The 27,213-nt window shown below is 36.0% G+C and overlaps 1 protein-coding gene across 31 annotated transcripts in view; it reads left to right on the top strand.

Moving 5' to 3' along the window:
• Positions 1-27,213, top strand: part of camk2g (calcium/calmodulin dependent protein kinase (CaM kinase) II gamma) — a 172,767-nt gene that overhangs the window by 135,108 nt on the left and 10,446 nt on the right. For 4 of the 31 annotated variants that reach the window (XM_012965995.3, XM_012965990.3, XM_012965989.3 and 1 more), the window contains 7 exons: positions 1,810-1,850; positions 6,219-6,251; positions 15,727-15,795; positions 19,372-19,416; positions 19,762-19,810; positions 22,611-22,724; positions 23,923-24,048. In XM_012965995.3, the coding sequence (XP_012821449.1) occupies positions 1,810-1,850; positions 6,219-6,251; positions 15,727-15,795; positions 19,372-19,416; positions 19,762-19,810; positions 22,611-22,724; positions 23,923-24,048 (477 nt within the window). The remainder of the gene's footprint in view (positions 1-1,809; positions 1,851-6,218; positions 6,252-15,726; positions 15,796-19,371; positions 19,417-19,761; positions 19,811-22,610; positions 22,725-23,922; positions 24,049-27,213) is intronic. The other 27 variants (XM_012965993.3, XM_012965991.3, XM_012965988.3 and 24 more) reach the window with 8 other exon arrangements.

Below are 27,213 nucleotides of genomic sequence, written 5' to 3'. Positions count from 1 at the left end.
CCAGTTTGGAGTTTCAATAGCTATTTGGTTGCTAAGGTCCAAGTTACCTTAGTAACCAGGGAGTGGTTTGGATAATATACTAGATATGAATAGGAGAGGGTCTGAATAGCATCGAAAGTTACAAAAAGTAAGAACAACAACAAATACAGAGCAATGGTTTTTCGGCCACTGGGGTCAGTGACCCCCATTTAAAAACTGCAAAGAGTACCATGCTAAAAGTTAACTTAAAGGACATGTAAACCCCACACACAAAAATTAATCAGTGAACAGCCTCTTCGAAGCCTGCAACATCTCCTTAATCACTTAGATTTCCGTCTCCTCCTGAAACCCACTCATCCCCCTCCCTCTGGAGTTTGCCTTGGCTGTTGGCTTGTGGGCATGCTCAGTTGTTCTAAACTCAGATTACTAAACACGCCCTCCAGTCTAGCAGCCAGCGAAGAGATGGCATTGCTGGTTTCCATAGAAACTCAGCTCTAGCTGTCTGCTTCAATTTTTTTCTCCTGAGCTCAGCTTTATCATTACAGTGCTCAAACAAAACAGAACTTTTATCAGAGACAGTTGTGCCTGTGTGAGCCTGTATTCTTGATGAAACGTGCGCTGAATTAGGGTCTGTGTGTGTGTATGCTGCTTGCAGATTTAAATGTAACTGATTATGTATCAGAGGAAAAATGGCCACTGGGTGAAAGCTGCTATTTGCTTTAGGAAAATGTGATGGCACTGGCAAGCGGAAGGGATATGTGCAGTACAAATGATTCCATTTGGGTGGGGGAGACTTGCCCAGCTGATATACATTGTAGGCAAATGTAGGCTTTACATGTCCTTTAAAGATGAACTACCCCTTTAATTTAGCACGATTTTAAGCTGGTTTTGATTTTTTTCTCCAATTTTTGATATATTTAGCACAGGTTTTGTTCACAACTTTTCACACAACAAAAGTATAGATTCTCATGTTTTCTAGTTTAGTAATGAGAATGTGTTATGACCATTTACTTATATATGACATATGTTGCAGGTTAAATAGAGAAATACAAATGTAACATTTTGGTTTTTACATGCAGAATGTAAAAATATTTTTTTATTGATCACATTTTCATTCGAACATAGCAGAAATGGTTTATGGGTTTTATTTCCAAGTAGTTAACCTTTTATAATCTGTAAATGTGTGTTAATTTAAAGTATTTGTCATGGTTGTTTTAAAGAAACAGTTTACACCTATACACCTTTTTTCCAACACAAGCTTGATGAATAGAACTTATGCTGAAACATATTGGCTATTCTTTGAATTAAAAAAAATATTTTTCTTGTTATTTTGGATCATTGTTTTGTTTTAGTTAGGTGGCACATGGGAAGATTAGTCAACCCTGATAAAACTTTGCTACCGTGGGCGACTAATCTCCCCGAAATGCCATCCAACCGGCAAGAATGTAAATCGCCGGTGGGATGGCATACGCATCGCTTCAGTTTTCTGAAGTCACCCTTTTTATCAATTATTTTAAATAGAGATAATGATCTCCGAAGAAACAAATTACTCCTTCTTTGTGTTGTCCATCATACCTTACAGATAAGTCAAAGCCCATTATATTATGCAGGAGCTTAATCTGTCATCTGCTAATGTGATTCCTTGCAAGAACTAGGATGTAGGTAATTGAAACCAGTTTCAATTAGCTCTGTTGCACTCAAACCATAACAAAAATATACATTTTTCTTAATTAACAGGCAAAAAGTCATTTCATCACAGGTTTTATTTGTTGAACTCATGTGCAGTGTAAACTGTAAGTTAACCAATTATCTCTGCTTTTTTCATTTTAGCTGCCAAGAGTTTGTTGAACAAGAAGACAGATGGTGTCAAGGTATGCCCAGCCAATTATTTCCTAAATCATTATTTTTTCTGGGGGGGTTAACCAGTAAACTGGCTTCAGGGTGAAAAATCCAGAGACCCTGAGAAAGATATGTATGTGTTACGTGTGACATAGTTTTACATACTCTACATAGTATTTAACAGAAAGATGTGTGAGTCTGTATATGACATAACATGTCCATTATGGTACTGAGTCAATCAGTTTACAGGAATTCTGGGTATTGTCCTACTGTTTCACAGCAAGAGATCAAAATGTAATGTTTTTGGGTTTTTTTGCTTAAATCAATTTTCATTGAAAATGAAAAGCAAATATATCAATAATGATATATTTATGCTGGGTGTGGAGTGGATCACTTTTTTGTTTTGAAAAAAACATAAATACAAAAACATTTCTTCAACAATGCTGCCCTACATTTTGTTGTATGCATAACAAAGCATATTGCTTGAATGTGTTTTTTCTGTTTTGGTTTTTTTTTTATATGAAAGTCTATTTTTTTTATTATTTTTTTAATTTCATTTAAACTTGGTCATAGAAATCCATCTAGAGTGGCATAGTTGTATAATGGATTTCTTATCATTAGAATTTTGAATAGGACAGTTTAAGTTCATTTGAATGCAGCATAGTCTATAGCTGTTTCTAACAAGTGAAAAATAGGTTGAGACATATCAAATTAAACATTTTTTTTTCCTTGATTCCCCCATCATTTTTATTATGATTGTTCCTGGTTCCATGATAGTTTCATTGCTCATTTATGCTCATTCTGCACCATTGCAACAACTCTTGGTAAAAATAAGCCATTTTGTTTGATTTGTTAATTAATTTTAGAATGTCTTAAAAAACAGGCTGATTCTGAAGAAGTTTGGCACAGAGCAGAGAAAAAAGGTTTTCTCATTTATTATGACCCCCACTGGCATGGTGTGGTTCACAAAACCGAAGAGACATGCATATTCTCCCACTGGTGATTTCCGTTATTGCCAACAGGAAAGAGATTAAGAGATTAGTCACCCAAGGTAGATCTGAATTATCGCAGGCAACAAATCTCCACATGTGCCATCTACCTAAGGCTTATGTACATGGAGATTAGTAGCCCGTAACAAACCTCTGCTACCATAGTCTCCCTAAAATGCCTTTTCACTGGCAAAGTGGATTGCCGGTACAAAGGTATATGCGTCAATTCGTTTTCTGAAAGTTTCCTACCAGAGGAAACTTCACCTGATTTTGCAACGTGTATGTCTTCCCATAAGCTATTCACTGTGGGATATAAGCCTAACATTTGCTGCATCAGTCAATCAGTAATTAAAATGATAATGATAGTGAAAGCTCCCCTGTACATGGCACAGTTAAACTGCATTTGAGTTACACTTCAAGAGAAACCCTCACTAATATAAACATTTCTGTAGTGCATGTTTACAGGGGCACTTTTAGGTCTGTTATTTTTTTTTTTTAGGAAGGCATTTTTGTATATCACTGCTGCACCTTATGGCTCATTCATAGGCTATGAAGATGATTCCAGACAGTTCTTATAACATCTCAAGATCTGTAACTTGATTTCTAGGGACAATCATTTACCTGAGTAACAAAATGGACGTGAAAATGCTGTGCAAGTGTTAGCACAGGCGTACAACATTTTTCATGTTATTATTCAGAACAGAGAATATATCTGGCTTCTAATTTTACTTCCAGGGGCTACATGGGTTTATAAACTGAAAAATCTATTGTTTAACAGCACTCTGACAATTGATACAACTTTTGTTTCCTTTTCTGTTTTATTTAAAAATTTTAAAAAAAATTGAAATACATTAAGCTTATCCTGGCTATAAACTACAGCAGGCAGGTGGATTTGTGTAAGGGTCTCTGTTAGGAAAGCACTTAATGTTTTACTGCATGTTTGTTTTTCCTCCCCGAGGAACAGCATAGTCTGAAGAGGCTATTTATCACAAAAGGCTTTTTCTTCCAGACAACATTGTTTTCAGGTGACTTTCCTACATCTGATTTTGCAAATATATATCTGGAAGCCTTTTACTTTATATTCATTGACAGAGATTTCTGTCTCCAGCCAGTTGTGTTTTGTCTGTTTCCATAGTAACTATGGCTTGCTGACGTAAAGATGGAGAGAGAACGAGAAATTGAAAAGTTCTCCCAACCTCTCTAAAAGAAATATAAACAGCCTCATCCCTTTTCTGTAATGTAAGGACACAATTATTCAGAATGCAAATTCTTGGATGTGTTTTACAGACTTAATCTGTTAATAGTTTGGGTTTGGTTTTGCAATAACTGTTGTCTCTCTCTTATACTGTATTGTATGCAGATTTAGGCCACTTATAAGTAACTCCAGGCCTTTCTTCAGGAATACAACATTCAATCAGTAATAGTCACAAAAACACCTTAGTGATATTGCTGAGGTGTTTTTGTGAGTATTCCTGATTAAGGCTTAGTGAGTTTGAGCCAAAATGTTGAATAAATATTTAGATTTTTTATTGGTGTACATGTTCAACCAGATGTCTTCTGCATGCATATGTTTGAAATGTTTAGTAGTTGTAGTTCATGTGCAGATGCTCCAAGTTCTACCTGTCCATTCTACATAAAGTGAAATAGGTTTTATCATTAGCTTTCACACTCCAAAGAAGGGCTGTATCCATTAAAGTTTTGTTCTTGTGATCACATTTGTCCAAATAAATGTGGTAAGGCAGTAAACCACGTTCTGCATGTATGTTGTATGCATTTCTTCATTGCTTAAAGAATAAAATAAAGAGAAAATGCACATGGATTACAATCCTACCTTCAGTAAATATTTTTTTTCCCAATATTTTGAATAACTGCGGTATCTGGCATCTGGTTGATCACATGCGTTTAGAACAACTAAACTCCATGGCTGGAATTATTTTATTTTTTTTTGCTGCACACACATTTTTGATGACTGCGTGCAATTCTTAAATAAGCTGTTGTGGCTTATTCAAATTAAAATGAGTGAAAAGAAAGGTTGCACACATAATATATTTCTTCTTGGTTGTGTGCCCAGAAACTGTGTGACCCAGAACATAGTAACATAGTAAAGTTAGGTTGAAAAAAAGACGCAGGTCCTTTGAGTTCAACCACTTTGTCTCAATAAACCCTTCCTAACTGCTAGTTGATCCAAAGGAAGAAAAAAAAAAATCTAATGCCTTTCCAATTTGACTCAGAGTAGCAAAATTCCTTCCATACCCCAATATAACAATCATACTAGGTCCTGGATCAACTTTGTACTAAAAGCTCATTTCCACAACCCTGTATTTTGTATTTTCTTATTTGCTAAAAACTGACTAAACTGTTACTTCACAGCTCTTACTCAAAAAACACTTACTAAAATATATTTATTCTAATATTATAGAAAAAAGCAGATTACTTATAAATGTAGACTTCTTTGCTTAAAAAGGACATACTGGAAAATAGAATTATATTATTTCAGAGCATTTGGGGTAATCAGAAATTGAAATGATAATAGAAAATTAACATTTGACTGTACTGAGTTATGCCGAACAATTATTCACTATTTTACTAGCATGTACTGGAAGATAGTGTCACCTCTTTGCGTGTGTATTAATTTGATGTACTCCTATGATATATATGTCTTACACAATATATTCCTGCAGAATGGTATGAGTGAGATTAACTGTTTATGGTGATTTCTAGGCATGTCCATAGTTGATCTCTGACTCCTGTGAGATCATGCATGCATGCATGCATACACTACATACACATACTAACATACATAATTTAGTATTAAGTATGCTTAGTTTCAGTATTTTTTTTTTTTAACACATTGGGTTTGGATATGGTAAAGATGTGCACATTGGCTTAGTTTTTAGAACTGGTATCTTTCAGCAATTACGAACTAGGTACTATCTACAAGGAGTTTTTATGTTTTTCCTATGTTTGTGTGGGTTTCCTTCCAACATCAACAAAATTAAATTAGCTTCTGATGAAACTGACATTAGTCTGTGTGAATTTTATATAGGAGATTGTAAGCTCCACTGGAGCAGGGACTGATAAGAATAATGAATCTTAGTAAAAGTAATGCGTCGGCACTGTGTAAAGGAGAATAAATAAACATGCAAATTAAAATTAATTTTTGTGGAAACTTTTTCAGCACCTTCTGTTTGTCTTTTTTGTTGTATTGGCTTTAATTTGTTTGCTTATTTACTTGTTCTCTGCTGGGATTGCCAACCACCCCCCACTCTTGCCTCACTAACTTGGTCTACTGTTGTCTGTACTTCTTTTATTACTGTGTCCGTTTCCTTCTCTCTCTTCCACTTTTCCTTACTCTGACTCTTCTCTTTACCCATCTTTTCTGTTCTTTTCCCTCCTGACTGGTCTGTCTAGAAAAGGAAGTCGAGCTCCAGTGTACATTTAATGGTGAGCACTCCTCAGTTGCCTTACATCACTACATTGCTCACCCCTCATCTTTATACCATGCATGACCTGCTTGCAAACATTGCCATTTTACGCATGCTACAGCAGAGACTGTAATGCCAACTTACATTTTAAAGCAAGTGGTAACCTTATTTGCAGGGATGCAGCAGTACGAATGTACCTGGAGGTAGTGTAACAGTGTCTTATGAACAAAAATGATAGTTAGATGTTAATGTGATATTTGCTATGCAAATATAGTTCTGTCATTTTTATTTCAGCATTTTTAGTCCATAACCGGACTATTAGTAGTCCAAAACTAGACTGTTGTAAAGGTTCTAAGAATTTGAGAGATGCTATTTAAGCATTTCCCTTACAGAAGAAGGAAAGCTTTAATCACAGTGATGGTAATAACTTACCTGATACCCTGGGCTGGTGCAGAAAACTGCATGGGTCCGGGATACATGCGAGAGATCCACTTCCTGCTTCTTTCTTCGCACAGGTGCATAAACACAGTAGATAGAAAAGCTTAACTTAAACAGAAAAAAACCCCAGCCTTTGCACTCTGTACATACCTCTGCCCTGCGAATTTTGCAGAAAAAAGAAGCAGGAAGTGGATAGCTCGCACAGAAGTAATCTGTATAAAAATATAAGATTAGGTAATCGATGTTTGGCACTCCCAGTTATAAAAGCTTTTCTTTTTTCTTTAATGTGACCTACTCTGAAGAGTGTTGCTCACCCAGCAGTATGGTATTTACTTTACCTTACATGCAGATGTGGAGTTATGTTAACATTTTAGTGTTAATTTTTATGTGTGGATAATAAAAATGTTTTTTCTTTGCAGTAGTAATTGTCAGTACTCAACGAAGAATGATTGCAGATGCATATCTAACCTTACACATACATCATTTTGTGGGATGCTAGAAGTTTTAGTTCACCAAATGAATTAATGTAACTTGTTCATGTTTTGATTAGATAAGTGAAAAGGACAATCAGCTCCTATTTCCTTTATTGTAGTTTAAAACCATCACGACTATGATATCAACCCTTTTTTCTGTGTTTACAGTATTCCCATGCAAGTAAATCTTGCTACTATTACTGTCTGAACTTTTGTATTGTAGTGTTATTTTAATTTAGATATTACTAAGTCAGTCATGTAAAGTGCATTCAGACAAAAAGCTGCACAGACAGCCTAGTACAGGAGTAAAATAAAACAAACTGTATGATCCAGACTTTTGGCTGCAATCACCATCTTTGGCCATTAATGTGCCAGTTTGTAATGGTGTGATCATATGGCCCCTGGTTCAATAGTCAGGTTACAATGAGGTACTGGCTACTGATAAAATGTATATATTTTGCATCTTGCTTGAATGTAAGAGGCAACTTTCTAATCACCACTAGGGCAAGGACTGATGTAAAACATATGAACAATATCTGTAAAGAGTGTTGTAAAGTTCTTTAAAGAATGTAAATGCATGGACACTGTATTAATGATAGGATTATGACCATCGCAAAGAAACACTTTCTAGTTATGATTGCCAAAAACCAACTTCACCAAATGAAAGAGCTTTTTACTGCAAATCCATTTTCCACATTTACCCAACTGAAATGTTAAGAAATGCTGTTTTGCAGTTCTGTAAGCAGGATTTTTTTTTTTTTAAATAAGAATTATAAATGTTAGTTGTAGATACGCCAGAGCAGTCTGTCAAATTGCATCTTCAGTGTAAGTTGGCAGTTTTCTTGACCTATTTCCTAACAGCAGGGGTGGTTATGTTGTTGTAAATTCTTTCCCCACCTTTTTTGTATTAGTGTAGGAATGAGGGGCAGTTTAAATGTACAGGGTCTTACAGCCATCTGGTTTAGTTCTAGGGTTCTTGAACCTTCCCTTACATTTCATCTTTTGTGTTCTCTGGCAGTTGGGAAGTTATTGCTCTGTTTCTGCATATATTATTCTGATTTGCAAGGGATTGCCAGACTGTAATGGTCTTATATAACCTGTACCTTGTTGCCAATGGAGTTCAATCCAGTATTTTTTTCCCATAAATATTACCCAATCATGTCCACAAGACTATAACTATAATATAACTCAGCTTATTAAGGCTCCCAAGTAACCCCATAATTCTCACCCAAACATGTCCACAAGTATACAAGTCCACTTGCATACTTGTATCTGTGTCATAAAAGCTTGCCCACCTTTATTGGTACTGTGGCTGAATCACATGATTTAATAAAGTACCTTTTTCATTTAATTCGATTTGCTTATTTAAATGTTTGGTAGGCCCCAAAACACATCTAGTGCTACTGTTAAGTGGACCCAGGCCACATAGCAGCTGCAACTGCAATATACATCCCACTATGGGTTAATCCCAAAGCACTGTATCATATGCTTGTAAAGCTGGTCTACCAGAAATTCCATAAACTTTCTGGAACTGAGATTCAGGACAGCATCTTGACAGCTTCTTCCATGGTTTACTCCAGTCCTTAGATAACAACAGTTTGGTTTCTGGCAGCACTGGGGTTAAAGCAGAGGTAGGTTAAGAGGGTACATCAAGACTAAAACATGCCTCCCAATACTAAGCTTTTTTTCCTCCTGGCTTCTCTCAATCCCTCTGTCTGGAGAATATGTACTGTATAGAGAAGACTCTTCTCTATATTGCTGCAGACAGGAGGGAAGATTATGGCACTGGAAGGCGAGTGTCGACCTTTATGATGCTTTAAAGGGAAGCAATGGCATTAGGCAGCTGAAAAGGTGCAGTAAGCTCTTCCCTGCCTTTGGGAGCATAAAGTAAATTACTCAATTCCTTCAACTACTCAGTATCCTGGTAATCAACCTGTAAAAAGTGCTTACCTTGCGAAAAGCTTGAATTTTCATGCCTTTTGAGGACTTGGCCTTTTGCATCCCATTTTCCTTATGCACAATGGGGACTGGTTTTGAGCTTGCTTTACTAGTCATAAATGATCTATTTCCTGTAAAAGCATTAAAGTGCTTGTGGCAGTCTTTATACTTGGGTATGCACCAGCAGCAAACAACCAAAAAGAGCAGCAAACCATAATATATTGGCAAGAACCAGCACTTCTAAAACAATATCCAGGCCTCAATTATAAGCTTATAATTAAGTACCTTAGTGCATGAAACGTGTGAGGCTTTTATGGACATGTTAATTAGATTAAGACTTTTTTTATATAGGGGTACATGGGACAAAGGTTTTGCAAGTAAATTCCAGACCTTGTGGAATGCCACTCAAGCATGGATAATAGACTTTGTGGGTTGTTTTCCTATTGTATAATTCGTGTGTAAAATTAAACTGGCCAGGGTTTTTCTTGTAATTAATTTTTTTAAACTTAAAGAGGATCTGTAAATATAATCAGCTAAAAATTCTGTATTGTCTCTGAAATAATCAAGTTACACCTTTGCCCTCTTAGCATCTCTCTCTCTTCATACTCTTTATGCAGGAGTCTGATTTTGATTGAAAGATCTTGTATGTATTTTGAGGGGCTCCCTTTCCTAGCAGATGTATTAGAGCTTACAGTGGAGGAAATAATTATTTGACCCCTCACTGATTTTGTAAGTTTGTCCAATGACAAAGAAATGAAAAGTCTCAGAACAGTATCATTTCAATGGTAGGTTTATTTTAACAGTGGCAGATAGCACATCAAAAGGAAAATCGAAAAAATAACTTTAAATAAAAGATAGCAACTGATTTGCATTTCATTGAGTGAAATAAGTTTTTGAACCCCTACCAACCATTAAGAGTTCTGGCTCCCACAGAGTGGTTAGACACTTCTACTCAATTAGTCAACCTCATTAAGGACACCTGTCTTAACTAGTCACCTGTATAAAAGACACCTGTCCACAGAATCAATCAATCAAGCAGACTCCAAACTCTCCAACATGGGAAAGACCAAAGAGCTGTCCAAGGATGTCAGAGACAAAATTGTAGACCTGCACAAGGCTGGAATGGGCTACAAAACCATTAGCAAGAAGCTGGGAGAGAAGGTGACAACTGTTGGTGCGATTGTTCGACAATGGAAGGAGCACAAAATGACCATCAATCGACCTCGCTCTGGGGCTCCACGCAAGATCTCACCTCGTGGGGTGTCAATGATTCTGAGAAAGGTGAAAAAGCATCCTAGAACTACACGGGAGGAGTTAGTTAATGACCTCAAATTAGCAGGGACCACAGTCACCAAGAAAACCATTGGAAACACATTACACCGCAATGGATTAAAACCCTGCAGGGCTCGCAAGGTCCCCCTGCTCAAGAAGGCACATGTGCAGGCCCGTCTGAAGTTTGCCAATGAACACCTGAATGATTCTGTGAGTGACTGGGAGAAGGTGCTGTGGTCTGATGAGACCAAAATAGAGCTCTTTGGCATTAACTCAACTCGCTGTGTTTGGAGGAAGAAAAATGCTGCCTATGACCCCCAAAACACCGTCCCCACCGTCAAGCATGGGGGTGGAAACATTTTGCTTTGGGGGTGTTTTTCTGCTAAGGGCACAGGACAACTTATTCGCATTAACGGGAAAATGGACGGAGCCATGTATCGTGAAATCCTGAACGACAACCTCCTTCCCTCTGCCAGGAAACTGAAAATGGGTCGTGGATGGGTGTTCCAGCACGACAATGACCCAAAACATACAGCAAAGGCAACAAAGGAGTGGCTCAAGAAGAAGCACATTAATGTCATGGAGTGGCCTAGTCAGTCTCCGGACCTTAATCCAATAGAAAACCTATGGAGGGAGCTCAAGCTCAGAGTTGCACAGAGAGCCTCGAAACCTTAGGGATTTAGAGATGATCTGCAAAGAGGAGTGGACCAACATTCCTCCTAAAATGTGCGCAAACTTGGTCATCAATTACAAGAAACGTTTGACCTCTGTGCTTGCAAACAAGGGTTTTTCCACTAAGTATTAAGTCTTTTTTTGTTAGAGGGTTCAAAAACTTATTTCACTCAATGAAATGCAAATCAGTTGCTATCTTTTATTTAAAGTTATTTTTTCGATTTTCCTTTTGATGTGCTATCTGCCACTGTTAAAATAAACCTACCATTGAAATGATACTGTTCTGAGACTTTTCATTTCTTTGTCATTGGACAAACTTACAAAATCAGTGAGGGGTCAAATAATTATTTCCTCCACTGTATAAAAATAACTTAATCTTTTCAAGATCTGGCCCTAGAACCCATTTTTATTAATATTCTAGGGCAGATTTGTAATCTTGAAGTTTATTTATATTCAAGCCCTTTAGCAAGGAAGATCTGTGCCCCCAAAGATGCCCCCAGTAGCTCCCCATCTTCTTTTCTTCTGATTCACTGCACATGCTCTGTGCTGCTGTCAGTTACTGAGTTTAGGGACCCACTCACATCTACTGTATATATAGAAAATTACAATATAAGGCTGGTTTGTAGTAATACAGATTATTAGTATATGACAGCTCCAAAACCAGGTATTCGCTTGAATGACAGGCCAACCTCATTTTCTGCTTGATGATTTGTGATGACCCCTAAACTTTCTCAACAGCTGCCCAGAGCGCACTGAGCATGTGAGTGATGCTGACACAGTTCATGATAGGGAGCTCTTGTGACAATTTTGAAAGCCTGAATCATTACTGCTATAGAGATACTTAAACTTTAGGCTGGCACAATATGTTCAGTATATAAAATATGGTGTTATATAAAATATATTTCTAGCCATATTCATTTCTAGGGTGTAGTTCTTCTTTAAGATAATACTAATAGTACTTTATAGGGAATATGTATAAGTAATATGTATAAGTAATGTCATGTGTTTGGTTTTTATCCCCATGCTTCTGTTTAAAGAAGAAAAAAAGATAAAGTGCGTACATCAAGTTACAGTAATGGCATAATTTACATGGCTGAGTAACACAGCCATAACTTCTCTGTATTCTGCTTTGCCTTCTTAGTTAGTTAGTTTCTCTAATCACTGTAAAACCAAATCCTGAAGACCTCTGTAAGCCAATGTACCCATACATGCAAGTGTTCAGCACACAGCAGACTGGAACTTGCTTCCCACCTTGTCAAGTAAAATATTATAAATATTAACATACATACATCATAATGTAATTCCAGTTGGTAGTTAAGCTTTGAGGGGGAAGGTTCTTGCATGCCCTTCGAATACCTTGAGGGTTTGTTGTCATTTTAACATTTTTATTTCCATTTATGGAAAGAAGCTGCAAAGCTACTGATTCCAGGCACAGTTTCTCCATCACAAGACAAATCACAGCTTACATCTTTACATTTCTTTGCAACACTAACATGAGCTAAATCATTTTGCAAGCCGCAAAACTTACCCTGCCATTTTTTTATTTTTTTTTTTACTTTAGAAAACAAAGTCTGCCTATAGTGTTCAAACTTTACTACTGCAGAGCAATTTTTTACATTTTGTGCTCTTTTACAGCACAGTTTTGCAACAACTGGGGAACCAGGTGTTTAAGGGCACTTGTCTGAGGGGTAATTTATTTTAGTTCACCTTGGAAAAATGTTTTTTTTGTTTGCTTGGATTGTAGCAGTTCCACTTCTTAAACAAGATATATGGCTCTAAATACAAAAAAAATAGTCTGTTTAAACGTTCAGGTTTTGTCTAATCTGCTTTTTCTCTTAAATAAGACAGTACTTTGCACTTGATATGAACTTAGTATGGAGGAGTCAGTATAACAATAAGATTTAAATACACTGTGCTGCACAATTTTTTTTTTAAAAAAAAGGTACAGGTATGGGATCTTTTACCCGAAAAGTTCAGAATTACAAAAAGGGCAACTACCTTAGACTTCATTTTAATCAAATAAATCAAAATTGTAAAACATATTTCCTGTTTCTCTATTATTATTATTTACTAATACTATTCCGTTTATTTAATGTTTAAATTATTTTTTAGTAGACTTTAAGTATGAAGACACAAATTATGGAAATTACCCATTATCCAGAAACCCCCAGGTTCCGAGCATTCTGGATAACAGGTTCCATACCTGTAATTGAAAAGCTGTAAATAACAGGGATCCCCAACCTTTTATACCTGTGAGCAACATTTAAATGGTTGTATAGTTAGCCTATTGCCACTAATTATGGTGGGACTCGCAAAACTCTTTTTATAAAAATCATCGGACATTTCTTCCTGGCTTGCCACTATCTGTAACCGAGTCAGAATAGAGATGACTGATATTTGTGTGAGCTTTTTAAGGAACAGTGGCTTGAAACAGCAGCCCATTGTGGTATAAGTAGTATAAGCCTCTCGGTGGAGCTGATCAGAAACTTAATATAGGGTGAGTCATACGCATTGGACATCTGGATTGTCTATTCTTGCTAAAAATAGCTTGCTTTGGAATTCTAATGTTCTATGTTGAGGCAATACAATAGGATTATTGCTACTATGCTAAATCTAAATTACCTGCCGCAAAGGATATTGCACAGGGAAACATTGTGCCATTCAGACAACTGTTATCATTCATGTACATCACATAATTGTAGGGCTAGGACACATCTTGTCAAAACCATGTCTAAATGGGTTATCATATATTCCTATTTTTCATTCTATTTCCGTGGAAAAGCCTATATATGAACCTGCTCAGGTGACTGCTATTTACCATGAAGTTACTTAACAACAAAAATGTAAATGAACCACATAAATCCTGGAAAAAGGGTTGGCCCTGAAACATTGATGCACGGGTGGTTACAATAAAAGGGGTAGGCTCCCCGCCTGCATGAATTATGGTGTAAATGTGGTTACTTTAAATATTTTTGTGCCAGCCATCTAAGGAGACAATTTTGTACAATTTTAATTAGGATGTGTGATTTGTGAATTAACAAATGCCTCTGCGCAGCCACCCATATAGGTGTGGTATACACAAAAACATAAGCTAAGCATACATGTAAAGATCTCATGGAATGGCATCACCAAATAAGTAGAAGAAGACCACTTCAGCAGAAGAGGACAACTTTAACAGATCAACGTGGTTGGTTCTCTAAGATGGAATTTCCTAACCTGATTGGTAGCTTTTTGAATGGGCAATTTATATTGTCCTGTGTATGTCCAGTTGTAGCTTAGTAACTCTCTTCTCAAATTTCTCTGTGCTTTACCAGCCTTACATCCTGGCTGCATTACAGACAGATGATTCTTACTCAACGCTTGTCTGAATGAACCTTCGTTATATTGTTCTGGCCCATATTCTTATTACTTATGAGTGCACCTTGCTTTCAACCAAGAGCTTGGTCAGATAGTCACATTGGAGGGTCTTTCTTTTGGCCCTAGCCTTAAAGCAGATTTTTACACTATTTATACTTTGGTTCTTCACTAGGTTTAACATGTTTCTGAACCATGCACCATCTTCTGTAACCACCTGTAACTTTTTATATTACAGCTAGGTATTACATGTTTGTGTGTATCACATCTGAATTAAGGATATGGTAAAGGGCTTAAAGTCAAGAACATGGTTCTGCATTATTATTATTATTATTATTATTATTATTAAAGAAAAGAGCAAATCAGTTAAAAACAATGAATTGTTTTTAAATACAATGTTATGGGAGATGGCAGTGCTCCCTTTTATTTATCTGATGTATAGAATATATAGTATATTAAAAAAGGAAGATGACACTTGTGTGGGTGTTTTTGTTGCTTGTGTGATTCAGCCCCACAATGCAGCTCATATAGTTAAATATATGGAAAAAAGAATGTTTTAACTTAAATGCACTACAGTAGGTGGTTAAAATAAATGTAATATTATGTCAACTACTGCAAGATTTTTGGCTGTATCTCCATTATTTTGATGCAACTGTGTATATATATATATATATATATATATATATATATATATATATATATATATATAGAAAGATAATGAAGAAGCCGCTCACGCAGGACTTAGAAGCAAACGTAGTAGTTTATTCGGATAAGTGAACTATTTTTTATTTATTTTATTTATATATATATATATATATATATATACATATACATATATATATATATATATATATATATATATATATATATATACAATGTATATATAATGTGTTTGTATAGCAGGGCAATGCAAAAATATTTATAACTCTACAAAAATGTGGTGCTTTTAAGCAATACTGGACATTTTTTCCAATTGAAATATTATGAGATTATAATGGATATTGGCAAAAAAACCTGACATACTTTCCATTGTGTCTTTACACAGATTTTAGCAGAAAGTCATACCAATGTTTCATCAAAATGTGCTAATCATATCTTCAATACTGTTGTTGTGGTTTTTTTTTTCTTATTAGCTAAAATGATTGCCATATTGTCATTCATCACAAATCATTGCTATCCAGATGTTTTCATACAATATCGTCATTTTTTTTCTAACCTCTATCTTTAGAGGTTTGGTAGTATTCTTCCCATAAATCTGTGTAAAAAGGAGGTAACATGAACTTTGTGTAAAACGTGTATGCAACTCATCCCATCAACAACACTAAACCATGTGTATTTCTATCTCAGCCACAGACCAACAACAAAAACAGCATAATAAGCCCTGCAAAAGAAAACCCCCCATTGCAGACATCAATGGTATCTTCCCCATCTACTATTTTATTCATGGATTTTTGTGAGAAGTGGGAATGCTGCTTGTGTGATCATAATTAGTATTCATTTTTGCATTATTTCATTTTGCTTATTCATTATTGTGTTCATTATTTCTGTGTTCTTGGTGGTGGTGTTTTTTGTTGTGATAAAATACATGGGAAGAGTAAGTGGGATTGCACAGGCCACTTGACAAATTCATTTTTGCAGTCTGGGCAGGAATTTAACCTGTTCATTAACTCTTGAATTGTGTTAATGCATTGGGAAATTTCAGACTGTAAAAGGGTTACAGAACTTGTTGGTCAGTGCTGATTCATTATTTATAAAATCGGCAAAGAACAAACTAATAATGTACCTGCTGTCATAGTTTTGTTATTTACTAGACTGGTACTGCAAATCTCTCAACAATGATAGCACCACAGAAAATGTGTGTTACAGATGTCTGCATAGCACCATCTCATGTTAAATGTTTACTTTCATGTTCTTCTGTTTGGCAAAGAAGGGATACTAGACTTGTGATACCTCTTTTGGTGAAACTTTAAGAAAGAATCCAGTTGGACACCAGCACTTGGCACAGCACATGTCACTAAGTAAAGTAGCTAATTTATTGCAGTTCATGCAGAGTTATTGGGGTACTTACAGCACCAGAGGGTATATTTATCACGCTGTGTAAAAAGTGGAGTAAGACATTTTCGGTGATCTTGCTCATAGCAGCCAATCAGATGCTTTACTTTGGTTTTCTAACTGTTGAAATCTAATTGCTGATTGGTTGCCCTGGGAAACATCACTAGTAATGCTTCACTCCACTTTTTACACATCATGATAAATATACCCCAAAGTGTAACTATCAATAGTGTAAATATGGTGTATCTCACTTGTTCATTGCTGAGGGATGCATGCAGTCACCAGACTAGTGTCATTGATAGTCATCATAATGTTTTGTTGCATTGCATATTGATTGTGTTAATTTTTAATTGGTTATTGAAATTTGTTGAAGCTTCAGCCTAACATTTCCCATTTAAAAAGCTAAATATACATCTGCTAGGCAAAGATTGGTTTGCTCTGACTTACGGTATACTTGATTATGTTATTGATTGTGTTCATTTGTGTGACTTTATTTAGGTATATGTAAGCTTACAACACTGCAAATTGACTTTAAAAGAAGGGAGACAAAGGCCTTGCTAAAAAAAAAGAGAGAGAGAGAGAGAAATTTCTGCTCAAAAATGTATTTTTTGTTTGGTTGGTTTACCAACAATGGTTTGTGCTTTCATTTCTACTTATAGCAAAACTATTGCATATTTTACCCCTGAGCATACAAAACCAGCATTTTTGACACTCAAATTCAGAATCATTGCCTTTGACTCTCTTCCTAATGTGCAGTTTTAAAATTATAAACTGATAGGGAGTTTTAAGCTCTGGAAACTTAGTATATTTGGTCTTTTAACTGCCTGAGCATCCATTTTGGCTTTGTTTAGGGCTTCTCTGTATATGGGTTTGACTTGCTTTTGTTGCTGCATTAATTCTTATTGGTAGTACTTATACAGATAAAGTGCACATTTATGATTTATGAGTATAAACCATAAATTAAAGGCACTGGTAAAGGAGTATTAAACTTTGCCATAAGTATACTCTATTGTGATGGACACTCCAAAAAATAACATTTACAGGCAAAATGGCAAGGCAAAGTTCCCATATAACTTTATGGGAAATGTAATAACTAAAGCACATGCTTCTCTGAAAGTGGACCTCCTCTTTGAAAGCTTGTTTCACAGAGCTTTCCATGGGTGTCGGTGAAATGCGGAGAGGTATCTGATGGCAGCAGTAGCCAGCTGACACTGGATTAAAAGTAAATACCCATTCCATCTGCAAAGATTAGATAGACAGACAGATAAATGGATAGCTGGCTCAATGCTTGGAGGCCTATTTATCAACATTCTCATTTTCGTGGTTTGAGTTTTTTCTAAACTTTGACTAAACTCATTTTCACTAAAACTACAAATGTCTAGTCATTTATTAAAAGATCCAAATAAAAAAAGCACAAACAAATGAAAATGCCAAACAAATACTAAAAGAACACAAACCACAATTATCTTTACGTTTTCCACAAAAGTCCACAAAGCTTTTAGATGCAAAGTCTTGTATTAGCGATTTTCACAGTTTTTAGTTTTAGCTCAAAAAAACATAATTTGTGAAAAAAAAAATATAGAAATGTTAGTAAATGCCCCAATAGACTTGATAAAATAGATATGGGTACTGTGTGTGTTAGTGTATAAAACAGTGTAAGTTCCAGAATAATATTAAATCTGGGAATGAAAAAATGCCTGTGTAAGACCATGACAAATCTGAGTAAATTCTGGGAAAATGTAAAATATAGCTTCAACTGTAGATACTATTGATAAATGCAGTAATTAGATACAGTAGATTAGGTAAGTCTACCTTAAAATAAAGCTGAATTAAATGATACTAAAGCTAATGCCCTACAGAGAGATAATTCGCCCGCAATAAATCTCTGCTACCGCAGGTAACTAATTTCTCCGAACTGCCTTTCCACTGGCAACAAAGTGAATTGTCTGTGGAAAGACATAAACATTGCTTTGTTTTTTTTTTAAGTTGAGTGAAGTGGAAAGACATTTCGGAGAGATTAGTCGCCCGCAGTAGCAGAGATTTATGGCGAGAGACTAATCTCTCTGTGAGGCATTAGCCCAAGGCATTTAGGATTGCATGAATACAAACGGGGGGGCACAAGTCCAGAACCAGAATGCCACACATTAGTGTTTTAAAACTTGAACCGGTCCGCACAAATTACTTTGGATTTTGCTGTAGAACATGTTGGCAGACAACACGTGGCACAGCATAGAGCAAAATATAGCTGGAAACATAGAAATCTAAGGCAGTGGTAGTGAATTATGTGACAGCCAGCTCCTTATATTTTATGATCTATGGCAGATAAAATGGTCCTCAAACAATCTAAACTGACTCTAAATGAAATCACCCTAAAACAGCACATATAGAGCAGACAGAGGTTGCAGCAATGTTTAATTGATCGTAAGACAAGTGGACAAGATAGGCAAAGCAAGTGATAGAGACTCACATGCAACCCCTAAAAGATTTCTTTGACATGTTGTACATTGAGTAACACTGTTGTCACTGACAAGGGGCTGTATAGAAAAGACTAAAGACAGGTTGTGGTTTTTCTTGTTTTTTGGGGGTTTTTTTTTTTGGTTTTTTTTTTACATCTTTACATTTTTTTCCCCTTTTTTGCTTTGCATTGTCAGTGAAACTTTGCTTTTACCTGTTTTGATCCTTTATATATATATATATATATATATATATATATATATATATGTGTGTGTGTGTGTGTGTGTTTTGCATCAGTTCATTTGTATGTGTGTATGAATATTGCATTTGAATAATCATAAGCTGTTTGTATGAATGGCTACTGCAGTACGTATGTGTTTTTGATTTTTTTTTGCATATCTGATAAATATGCAGTAGGGTTTTGTATGTTTCTTGAAGGTGTCTTAAAGCAGAGTTTTAATTCATATGCCCATTTTTGTATTCTAGGAACCTCAAACAACTGTTGTCCACAATGCAACTGATGGGATAAAAGTAAGATTTGTATTGTATTGCCTTGTTGCTTTGTTTTTCAACTGTACCCATATATGCCTGGATTTGGTTTTTCATTCTATAGAAATTTTGGTGGCAATATTTGTTCATTAACCACATGATGTAACCCACAAGCTATTCATCATAGATTTGTGTATTGTGGTATGTCTAGAAAGTCAATCTTATCATTGCCATATGAATAAATATAAATTAATAGTGTTCTATTGGCAGTAAATGAAAACTACTTAGCCCACCAAATAGTTCTGTCTTCCCCTAGTTGTCAGTCTGACAAATCCCCTCCTGCATATGAGTAATTACTTATTATTTATATTCTGTGCTTTCATGCAGGGATCAACAGAGAGTTGTAACACCACCACTGAAGATGAAGATCTGAAAGGTAAGCTTCCTTGTAGGAAAGCACATTTATAATGGGTTTATAAGGCTGCTTTGCTGTGAGATTGGAAAAAAAGTGGATGGCATTGTGGCATCATTATATATAAGAGCAATGGGCTTACAGAAACTGGCCTTATGTCTAGCCAGTGGAAGTCGCCTTGAATTTTTTAAAAAAAAATTTCAAAGTTCCATGTGGGCAAATCATTCAAAATTTAAAATTAATGCTGCATTGTATTGTATTAAAGATACATATCTACACTGTATATTTTATTCATATTGGCACATTTTACAGTGCTCTCTGATACAAAATCTGGATGAGATTAAGTTGTATTTGGCATTTCACACTGAGTGAGTAAGTAAACTCACTACAAGGAGTAATGCCTTTATCTATATTGTGCAATGTTTTTATCTATATTACATTCTCTTATTTTGTGACCTTGTACACGTCGGCACTTTTCCAATCAGTGTCTTTGATTCATATTTTTAACAGTTTTCACACTTACATTATATCAAAAAGTAGTATCTTATAGTACTCTTTCTGGTGTACCCTACACACACAGAGTAGTGATACTCTGAGATGACAGAAAAAACTATACAGTCCAATTCAGTCAGTCTAGGATTTCTCATCTTTGCAGGGGATCTGGGCAAACTGGCAATCTGGGACAGCTTAATTGCAGAAAAGATTCTATACTATACCATTAATGAGACGAAAGGTGGCCATACACGGGAAGATTCCCTCATTTAGCAAGGTCGTCTAAAGTGGGGCAATATTGGGCTAAATGCAATGGTGGGCATAGGTACCATCGGACCGAGAACCGCATCAATGAGCCGATGCGGTCCCCGAACAGACAGAAATTCAAGCCTGCCCAATCGAGATGCGACGAACTTTAGGGTCAGGTAGGCCTGTCAAGGGTTCCCATACACGGGCAGATAAGCTGCCGAATCGATCTGAAGGACCAGAATCGGCAGCTGAAATCTGCCCGTGTGTATGACCACCTTAAGTTCAGTAAATCTTTGCTGGAGAAGGACACAGGGGTACTTGTGGATAATGAACTTTGCTGTAACAAGCAGTGCTTGAGATATGTGTGTGTGTGTGTGTGTGTGTATTAATATATAAGGGGCCCATACCAGAATGCAGCAAATCTTGACAGCGAACAAGAGGGTAGCCATAGAATGAAGATCCCATCATAAAATATGAAAAAGAGTTTTTAAAGTGAATTCTGTTGCCCAGGGAGATAAATTCAATAGTTTCAAGAAAAGACTGGATGCTTTTTAAAGAAATACAAAGTTTCAGAAATTGACTCTTAGTACAAAGTTGATCCAGGGACTTTTCTGATTGCCCTTGGAGTTATTGAAAAGGCTTTATTGCCTTCCTCTGAAATTCAAAGGTGTTAGGCAGCTTTTAACAAAATGTTTGAACTTGGTGGACACGTGTCTTCTTAACCTTTATCCACTATGTAACTAGGTACTACTGTATGCCTGGCATCATGATTTTAGAAGCATGAGAGATACTGGAAAGTAACAGCTCCAAATGCAACCAAACTTGTGATCACATTCATGCTCAATTTAAGGCGCCAAATATATTGTCAATTCTATTCGCTTTGGTGCTGTATTAACTGTATCACTATAATGCCACAACAAAAAAATGTATAAATACATAGGAAAGATGAAAAAAATAGTTTTGTATATCTATAAATGAATAATAGTAGAATACAGATAAATCTTACAATTACAGAATAAAATAGTTTAGATTAATAATGTATTTATATTACAGTAAAACATCTGCACTGTATATTTACTTATATTGGCTGATTGTACGGTGCTCATAATTGGAGGTGCCAGCTCTAGGTGTGTTAAATGGAGCAAACTTTTGCAAGTTAACACACCATTCACTTAATATATTCACCAACAGTAAGGTTAACCATATGCTCTTGTGCCATTTAGGAAACAAGTAGTGCTCAGAGCTTTTGGACACAAGGGAATCCTGTAGTTAACACTTGGCTTTTAGTCAGGCAATAAGTACCACTCTCCCAGAGGCACTCCATTTATCACCAACTGAATAGCAGGCTAGTGAGATGCATGCATGTGGACACCCATGTGCTTTCCTTTGCATGGTAATTACTAGCTGGCACAAATCTTTGTGCCTGATATGAGCAAGTTCCATTGCAGGGGCATGCTGGGAAAAAATTGTGCTTTTTGGGTAAAAGCACGTCACATCATATATTATATGACCCCTAATATTTTAAATGTGTATTTATAAAGCTTTAATTTTTTTTTAAAAGAAGCCAGTGATGTCAACGTAGTTGGTGTAGTAATGATAGTTCAGTCAAAGTGCAAAATGCTGGAACTAAAATCCTATTAATTCAATTGCTTTTCACCAACCGCAAGTATTAGTTGTTTTCCATCTTTTAGTGAAAAGAATTTCTTCATTACAGTTCACTAAATCTAAGCTGGCAAAAAAAATTGCTCTAAGTTAAATAGCAATGAAACATTTCAGTGAAGGTTGAAAAGTTGGAAAAATATGCAAATCCACAAACATCATTCAGCCATACTACTTGATGTTTTACAGTTAGGGTCCTTGGTATTAATAAGCTTTGCAGATATTCAAGCTGGGGATCACAGGTGAATAGTGTGTCGGTACAGTAGCTTATGTGATGTTTAGAAATAAAAACGTGTTGTCTTTGCTGACTGTAGCAGTTTGAGTTATTAAGGCAACCTAGCCAGTCTGAATATTGTAACCTTTGTTGTTTTATCTATTTAATTAAAATTGTCTTCTATGTGTTTATCAAAAAAAATAATATCAGCAAATCCTTTCTGTCCTGGGGATGGCCCTTTGCTTCTCCAAGGATGGAGCCAAAGTGAAAGCAAAATACAGACTGAGTCCTTGCATTCGCAGATTGGTCTGTGTGGCTCTAGCAGTAAGTCCTGTGTGCAGTGCTCTGATATCCCTCTCCTTACCACCGAGCCTTCTCCTGCTTTATCTTCTGTTCTGTGTTGTCTGTGTTGTCTACATAGGCATTTAGTTTTAGTATACCTCTTAGGAAAAACTAGAACAAGACTTCCTACATATTTTGTTCTTGTGGTTATTACCTAGATTTTTTTATTGTTAGATAGGTTTGGAAGTTTTTGTAGTAAGGTTTATTGCCTATATACTTAAAGGAGAACTAAAGCTTAACAAAGAAGTAGGGTAGAAATGCTTTAAATGTTTAGGGCTTCTGTACCAGCCTAAGGCAACCACTGAACTTTTGCAGGGAAGATCTGTGCCTCCGAAGATGCCCCCAGTAACTCCCCATTTTCTTTTTTTTACTGCTCTGTGCTGCTGTCAGTTACCAGAGCTTAGGGACACAATATACTGTGTATATGGAATCTAAAAGTCACAATATAAGGCTGTTTAGTAATTCATTGAGATTCTTAGTACCTGGCAGCTCATTTCATGGTTCAATAAGCATCATGATTTAATAATCAGCCCTAAAGCATCAGCTTATATTACAGGCCAACCTCATTTTCGGCTTCATAATTTGTGATGACCCCTAATCTTAGCTTCTCAACAGCTGCTCAGATCACACTGAGCATGTGCAGTGTCACTAACAGAATCCATGTGGCAACTTTGAAAACTTTGATCATTACTACTATAGAGATGCTGAACCTTTAGTCTGGTGCAGTAAATATTTTATGTAAAATATGACGTCTAACCATATTACTTTTTAGGCTTTAGTTCACCTTTAAAAATCAAACACATTTACTGATTAAGTGTATTTTGTAGATATAGGAAAATCTGATTTCTGTAGCTTAGGATAAAGCTACCTGTGATAACACAGTAACAAAAAAATAAGATGATGCAGAAATATTTTACATCTTGATATTTCATTCATGACCACATAATTATCTAGGTGCGAGCTGGAAATATCAGTAGCCATTTTGTGTAATATTAAAATGGCATTGCTCAATAGTTGTGACCTGTTGCCAAAGTAGTATAATAACCATTAGCAAGATAATGTGGTTATGGTTATTGCCAGTCTTTCAGCATTGATCTTTCTTATCAAGAGGGAATACTTACAACATTGGTTTCTTGTTATGTTTCTTTTAATTTTCTTAATGCATGTGTTTATTTTACAGCTGCGCAGTCTTGTGAGGAGAAACTGCTTGCCTGGGACAGCCCAGGGCAAACTGTGGAGCTAGAGCCTGCTCAGTCGGAGCCTATGCTCACTCCAGTTGTACCATTTTCTCTTAGCAGTTCATTGTGTAAGTTAGACCGAGGGTGGCTGTAGTGGTTAGAGCCTCACTCTTTCTTAGTCATCCCTTCTAGCTCCCAACCCATTTTATTGATCTCTTTTGCTTTTCACACCATACTTATACTTGTCTACCTTTTCTGTCTTCAAGAAAAGATGATTTATGCTCACACTATCCATTTTTTTTAATGTTTTCAGAATCTGCCCATCTAAGTACAGATATAGGACCCATTATCAAGAATGCTTGGGACCAAGGGCATTCCAGTTAAGGGGTCTTTCCGTAATTTGGATCTTTGTACCTTAAGTCTACTTAAAGATCAATAAAACATTAATTAAACCCAAAAGGATTGTTTTGCCTCCAATAAGCATCAATTATATCTTAGTTGGAATCAAGTACAAGGCACTGTTTTATTATTACAGAGAAATTTGATACATTTTTCAATTTTAAAAATCTAAATTATTTGATTAAAATGGGGTCTATGGGAGACAGGGTTTCTGTAATTCGGAGCTTTCTGGATAACGGGTTTTCGGATAATGGAACCCATACCTGTACTAACTTAATGTTAATAAGATTATACCTATAATATCTACTTGTAATTTTTGCTGTGATGTAATTTAGTAATTACGTTATAAATTTTGCAGTATTTGCCTATACTTTACGAGTAACTTTGAGCCAGTACCCCTTAGTTTGTGTAATACTTGTTCAACACTTTTGTATTTAAACAGAGGCTGTAAGCAAAATATACAGGGCTCTTGGTGTACAATCTTGCCTCTTCTTTACTATTAACCTGCTTTTCTATTAGGAATTATTGTGATGGTTTAATAATGTGGGTGCTGTGCTTTGCCCGCAGTATAACCAACAGTCTAATTTTTACAGAATTCACAGTATAAAACTATAAATTGCTACCAGTGATGGCAACACTGCCTCCTCAGGCTTCCACAAAAGATATCACTAATCATTACTTTCTTTTTTTAATTGTTCCAGTGGCGTGCTTCAGTCACCCGGACCTCATTAATGTTTTTGTGTGTGTACACTGCTAGTCAAAAGTTTTTGATATTGAAGTAGCTACATTTTGCAGTGGGCACATTAGAAACAAACTCTGAGCATACCATTAAGCAAAGACTCAAGGTAGTTGTTAAGACACAGCTGCAGATTAGCCTTGACCTTGCTATCCAATTCATCCTAAATCAGCTCAGGTAAAGGTCAGGAGATTTGAAGGCCATGTCATCTCTTTTAGCTTTTCGTCTTTTACAAATAGTTCTGACAGATTAAATGATTATGTACATTCATATTTTGAGGAGTCATTTTTTAGTGTCAATATCACTTTAAGTGCTTTATTTTAATGCCAGCAAAACACCTCCCCAACCAAGACTACCAGTTTGTTTGTGTGTATATAATATATATGTGTGTGTTATTAGTCGTACTCATCATATAGACTTGAAACTTTTACCAGTAGTGATGTTGATTTTCTACGTGTTCCATACTCAGATGGGACATATCTATGTTCCCCTGTAATGGATATTTAATAAATAAATATAGAAATAGAGTATTTTTATTTAGCAATATGTAATTAGAGATGTTGGCCTTCCAGTACCAAGTAAATCCGTTTGACACCTTGGAAAATTACATTAAATGAACCGCCATGCTTAAATGGCTTTCATTTTGGCACACAACATACTGTAGCTCTTAAATCTGATAATGGCAGGGAATACGAAATAGAGCTTTCTAGCTATTCCAGTTGTCAGCATAAACAAGAAGAATTAGATGGACCCAAAATAGATTTTATTTGCATCAAAAAGCAGTGTGGTATGTAGGAAATTCATCTAATTTTGAAAACATAAAAGCAACTTACATTTTGAGTGTAACACCCTGTCTTGCTTTAGGCCTAAATTGTATTTTAACTAGAACATTAAGTTTAAATAGGTGACAGAAAATCCAACAGAACTGCTTATATTACATACAAAATGAGATTGTTTATAAGAATATTAATTTTGTGATGAGAGTCTCACTTTACCATACATTCTTAAATGTATGGATAAACAATGTATTACATAATCCTGATGAAAACTACAGGAGCATATGAGAACTTTTATATGTACTAACACGTATAATGCACTTTTCTTTCAATTAGGGAGTATAATTTTCTAACCATGTGACATTGCACCCCTCTTGATTTTTATTACTGGCACAAGTAAAAACAAAGAACTTAACAGGATAGTTCACCTTTAAGTAAACTGTTTGTATGAGCTAAACAATTATATTCTGAGACAATTTGCAGCTGCACTTTATTTTTTTATTTTTGTTTAGCAACTCTACTGTTTTTGGAATTTCAATGGCTATTCATGGACATGTGAACTCTACATTTTCCTACTATGTATATAAATTGGGCACATCTCCCTCATCAATACCACATCATTTTTACTGCATAGATCCCCTCTGTTGGCCAGCGCGATTTTCCTAAAACAAATAGCTGCATTCACCCAGCACTCATTTCCCCCAACGTCATCAGTGATATTTACATCTGCAGACAGCACGTGTTTGCTGTAAAATTCATGCAATGAAGAATGCAGGCTTACACAGGCAGAACTTCTTGGATAGAGCACTGTAATAGTTAAAGGGTCTTTTCACATTTAAATTAACTTTTAATATGATGTAGAGAGTCCTGTTCTAAGACAACTTGAAACTTGTCTTCACTCCTTTAAGCTGAGCTCAGGAGAGGTGTAGTAAGCATGCTCCGTTCTTCTCAACTCTGCTCTAGCTATGCACTCTGCTGGAGATACATGTTTTTTAGGAGAGTGCAAAGCTAGAGCAGAGTTTCTATGGAAACCAGCACTGCCACCTCTCCATTGGCTGCTAGACTGTAGGGTATGTTTGGTAACCTGAGTTCAGAAGAACTAAGCATGCTCAGTAGCCAAAAGCCAAAGCAAATTCATAAGGGAGGGGGCCAAGTGGGTTAGAATAGGAAAATGAATCCAAAGTGATTAAGTGGATGCACCAGCCTTACTATTAACCTTTTGTGGCAGGTATATAACGATTTCAAAGAGGCTTTTCACTGATCACATTTTTGTGGGGTGGGGTTTACATGTGCTTTAAAGTTGCTAGTGTGCAGTTTACTCTAGTAACCAGGCAGTGGTCTGGATGAGCAACTGGAAAATAAATAGGAGAGGGCCTATTAAG

This window comes from Xenopus tropicalis, chromosome 7 (assembly GCF_000004195.4).
Source record: "Xenopus tropicalis strain Nigerian chromosome 7, UCB_Xtro_10.0, whole genome shotgun sequence".
Classification (NCBI taxonomy): Eukaryota; Metazoa; Chordata; class Amphibia; order Anura; family Pipidae; genus Xenopus; species Xenopus tropicalis.
This window is presented reverse-complemented; position numbering and strand designations above follow the sequence as displayed.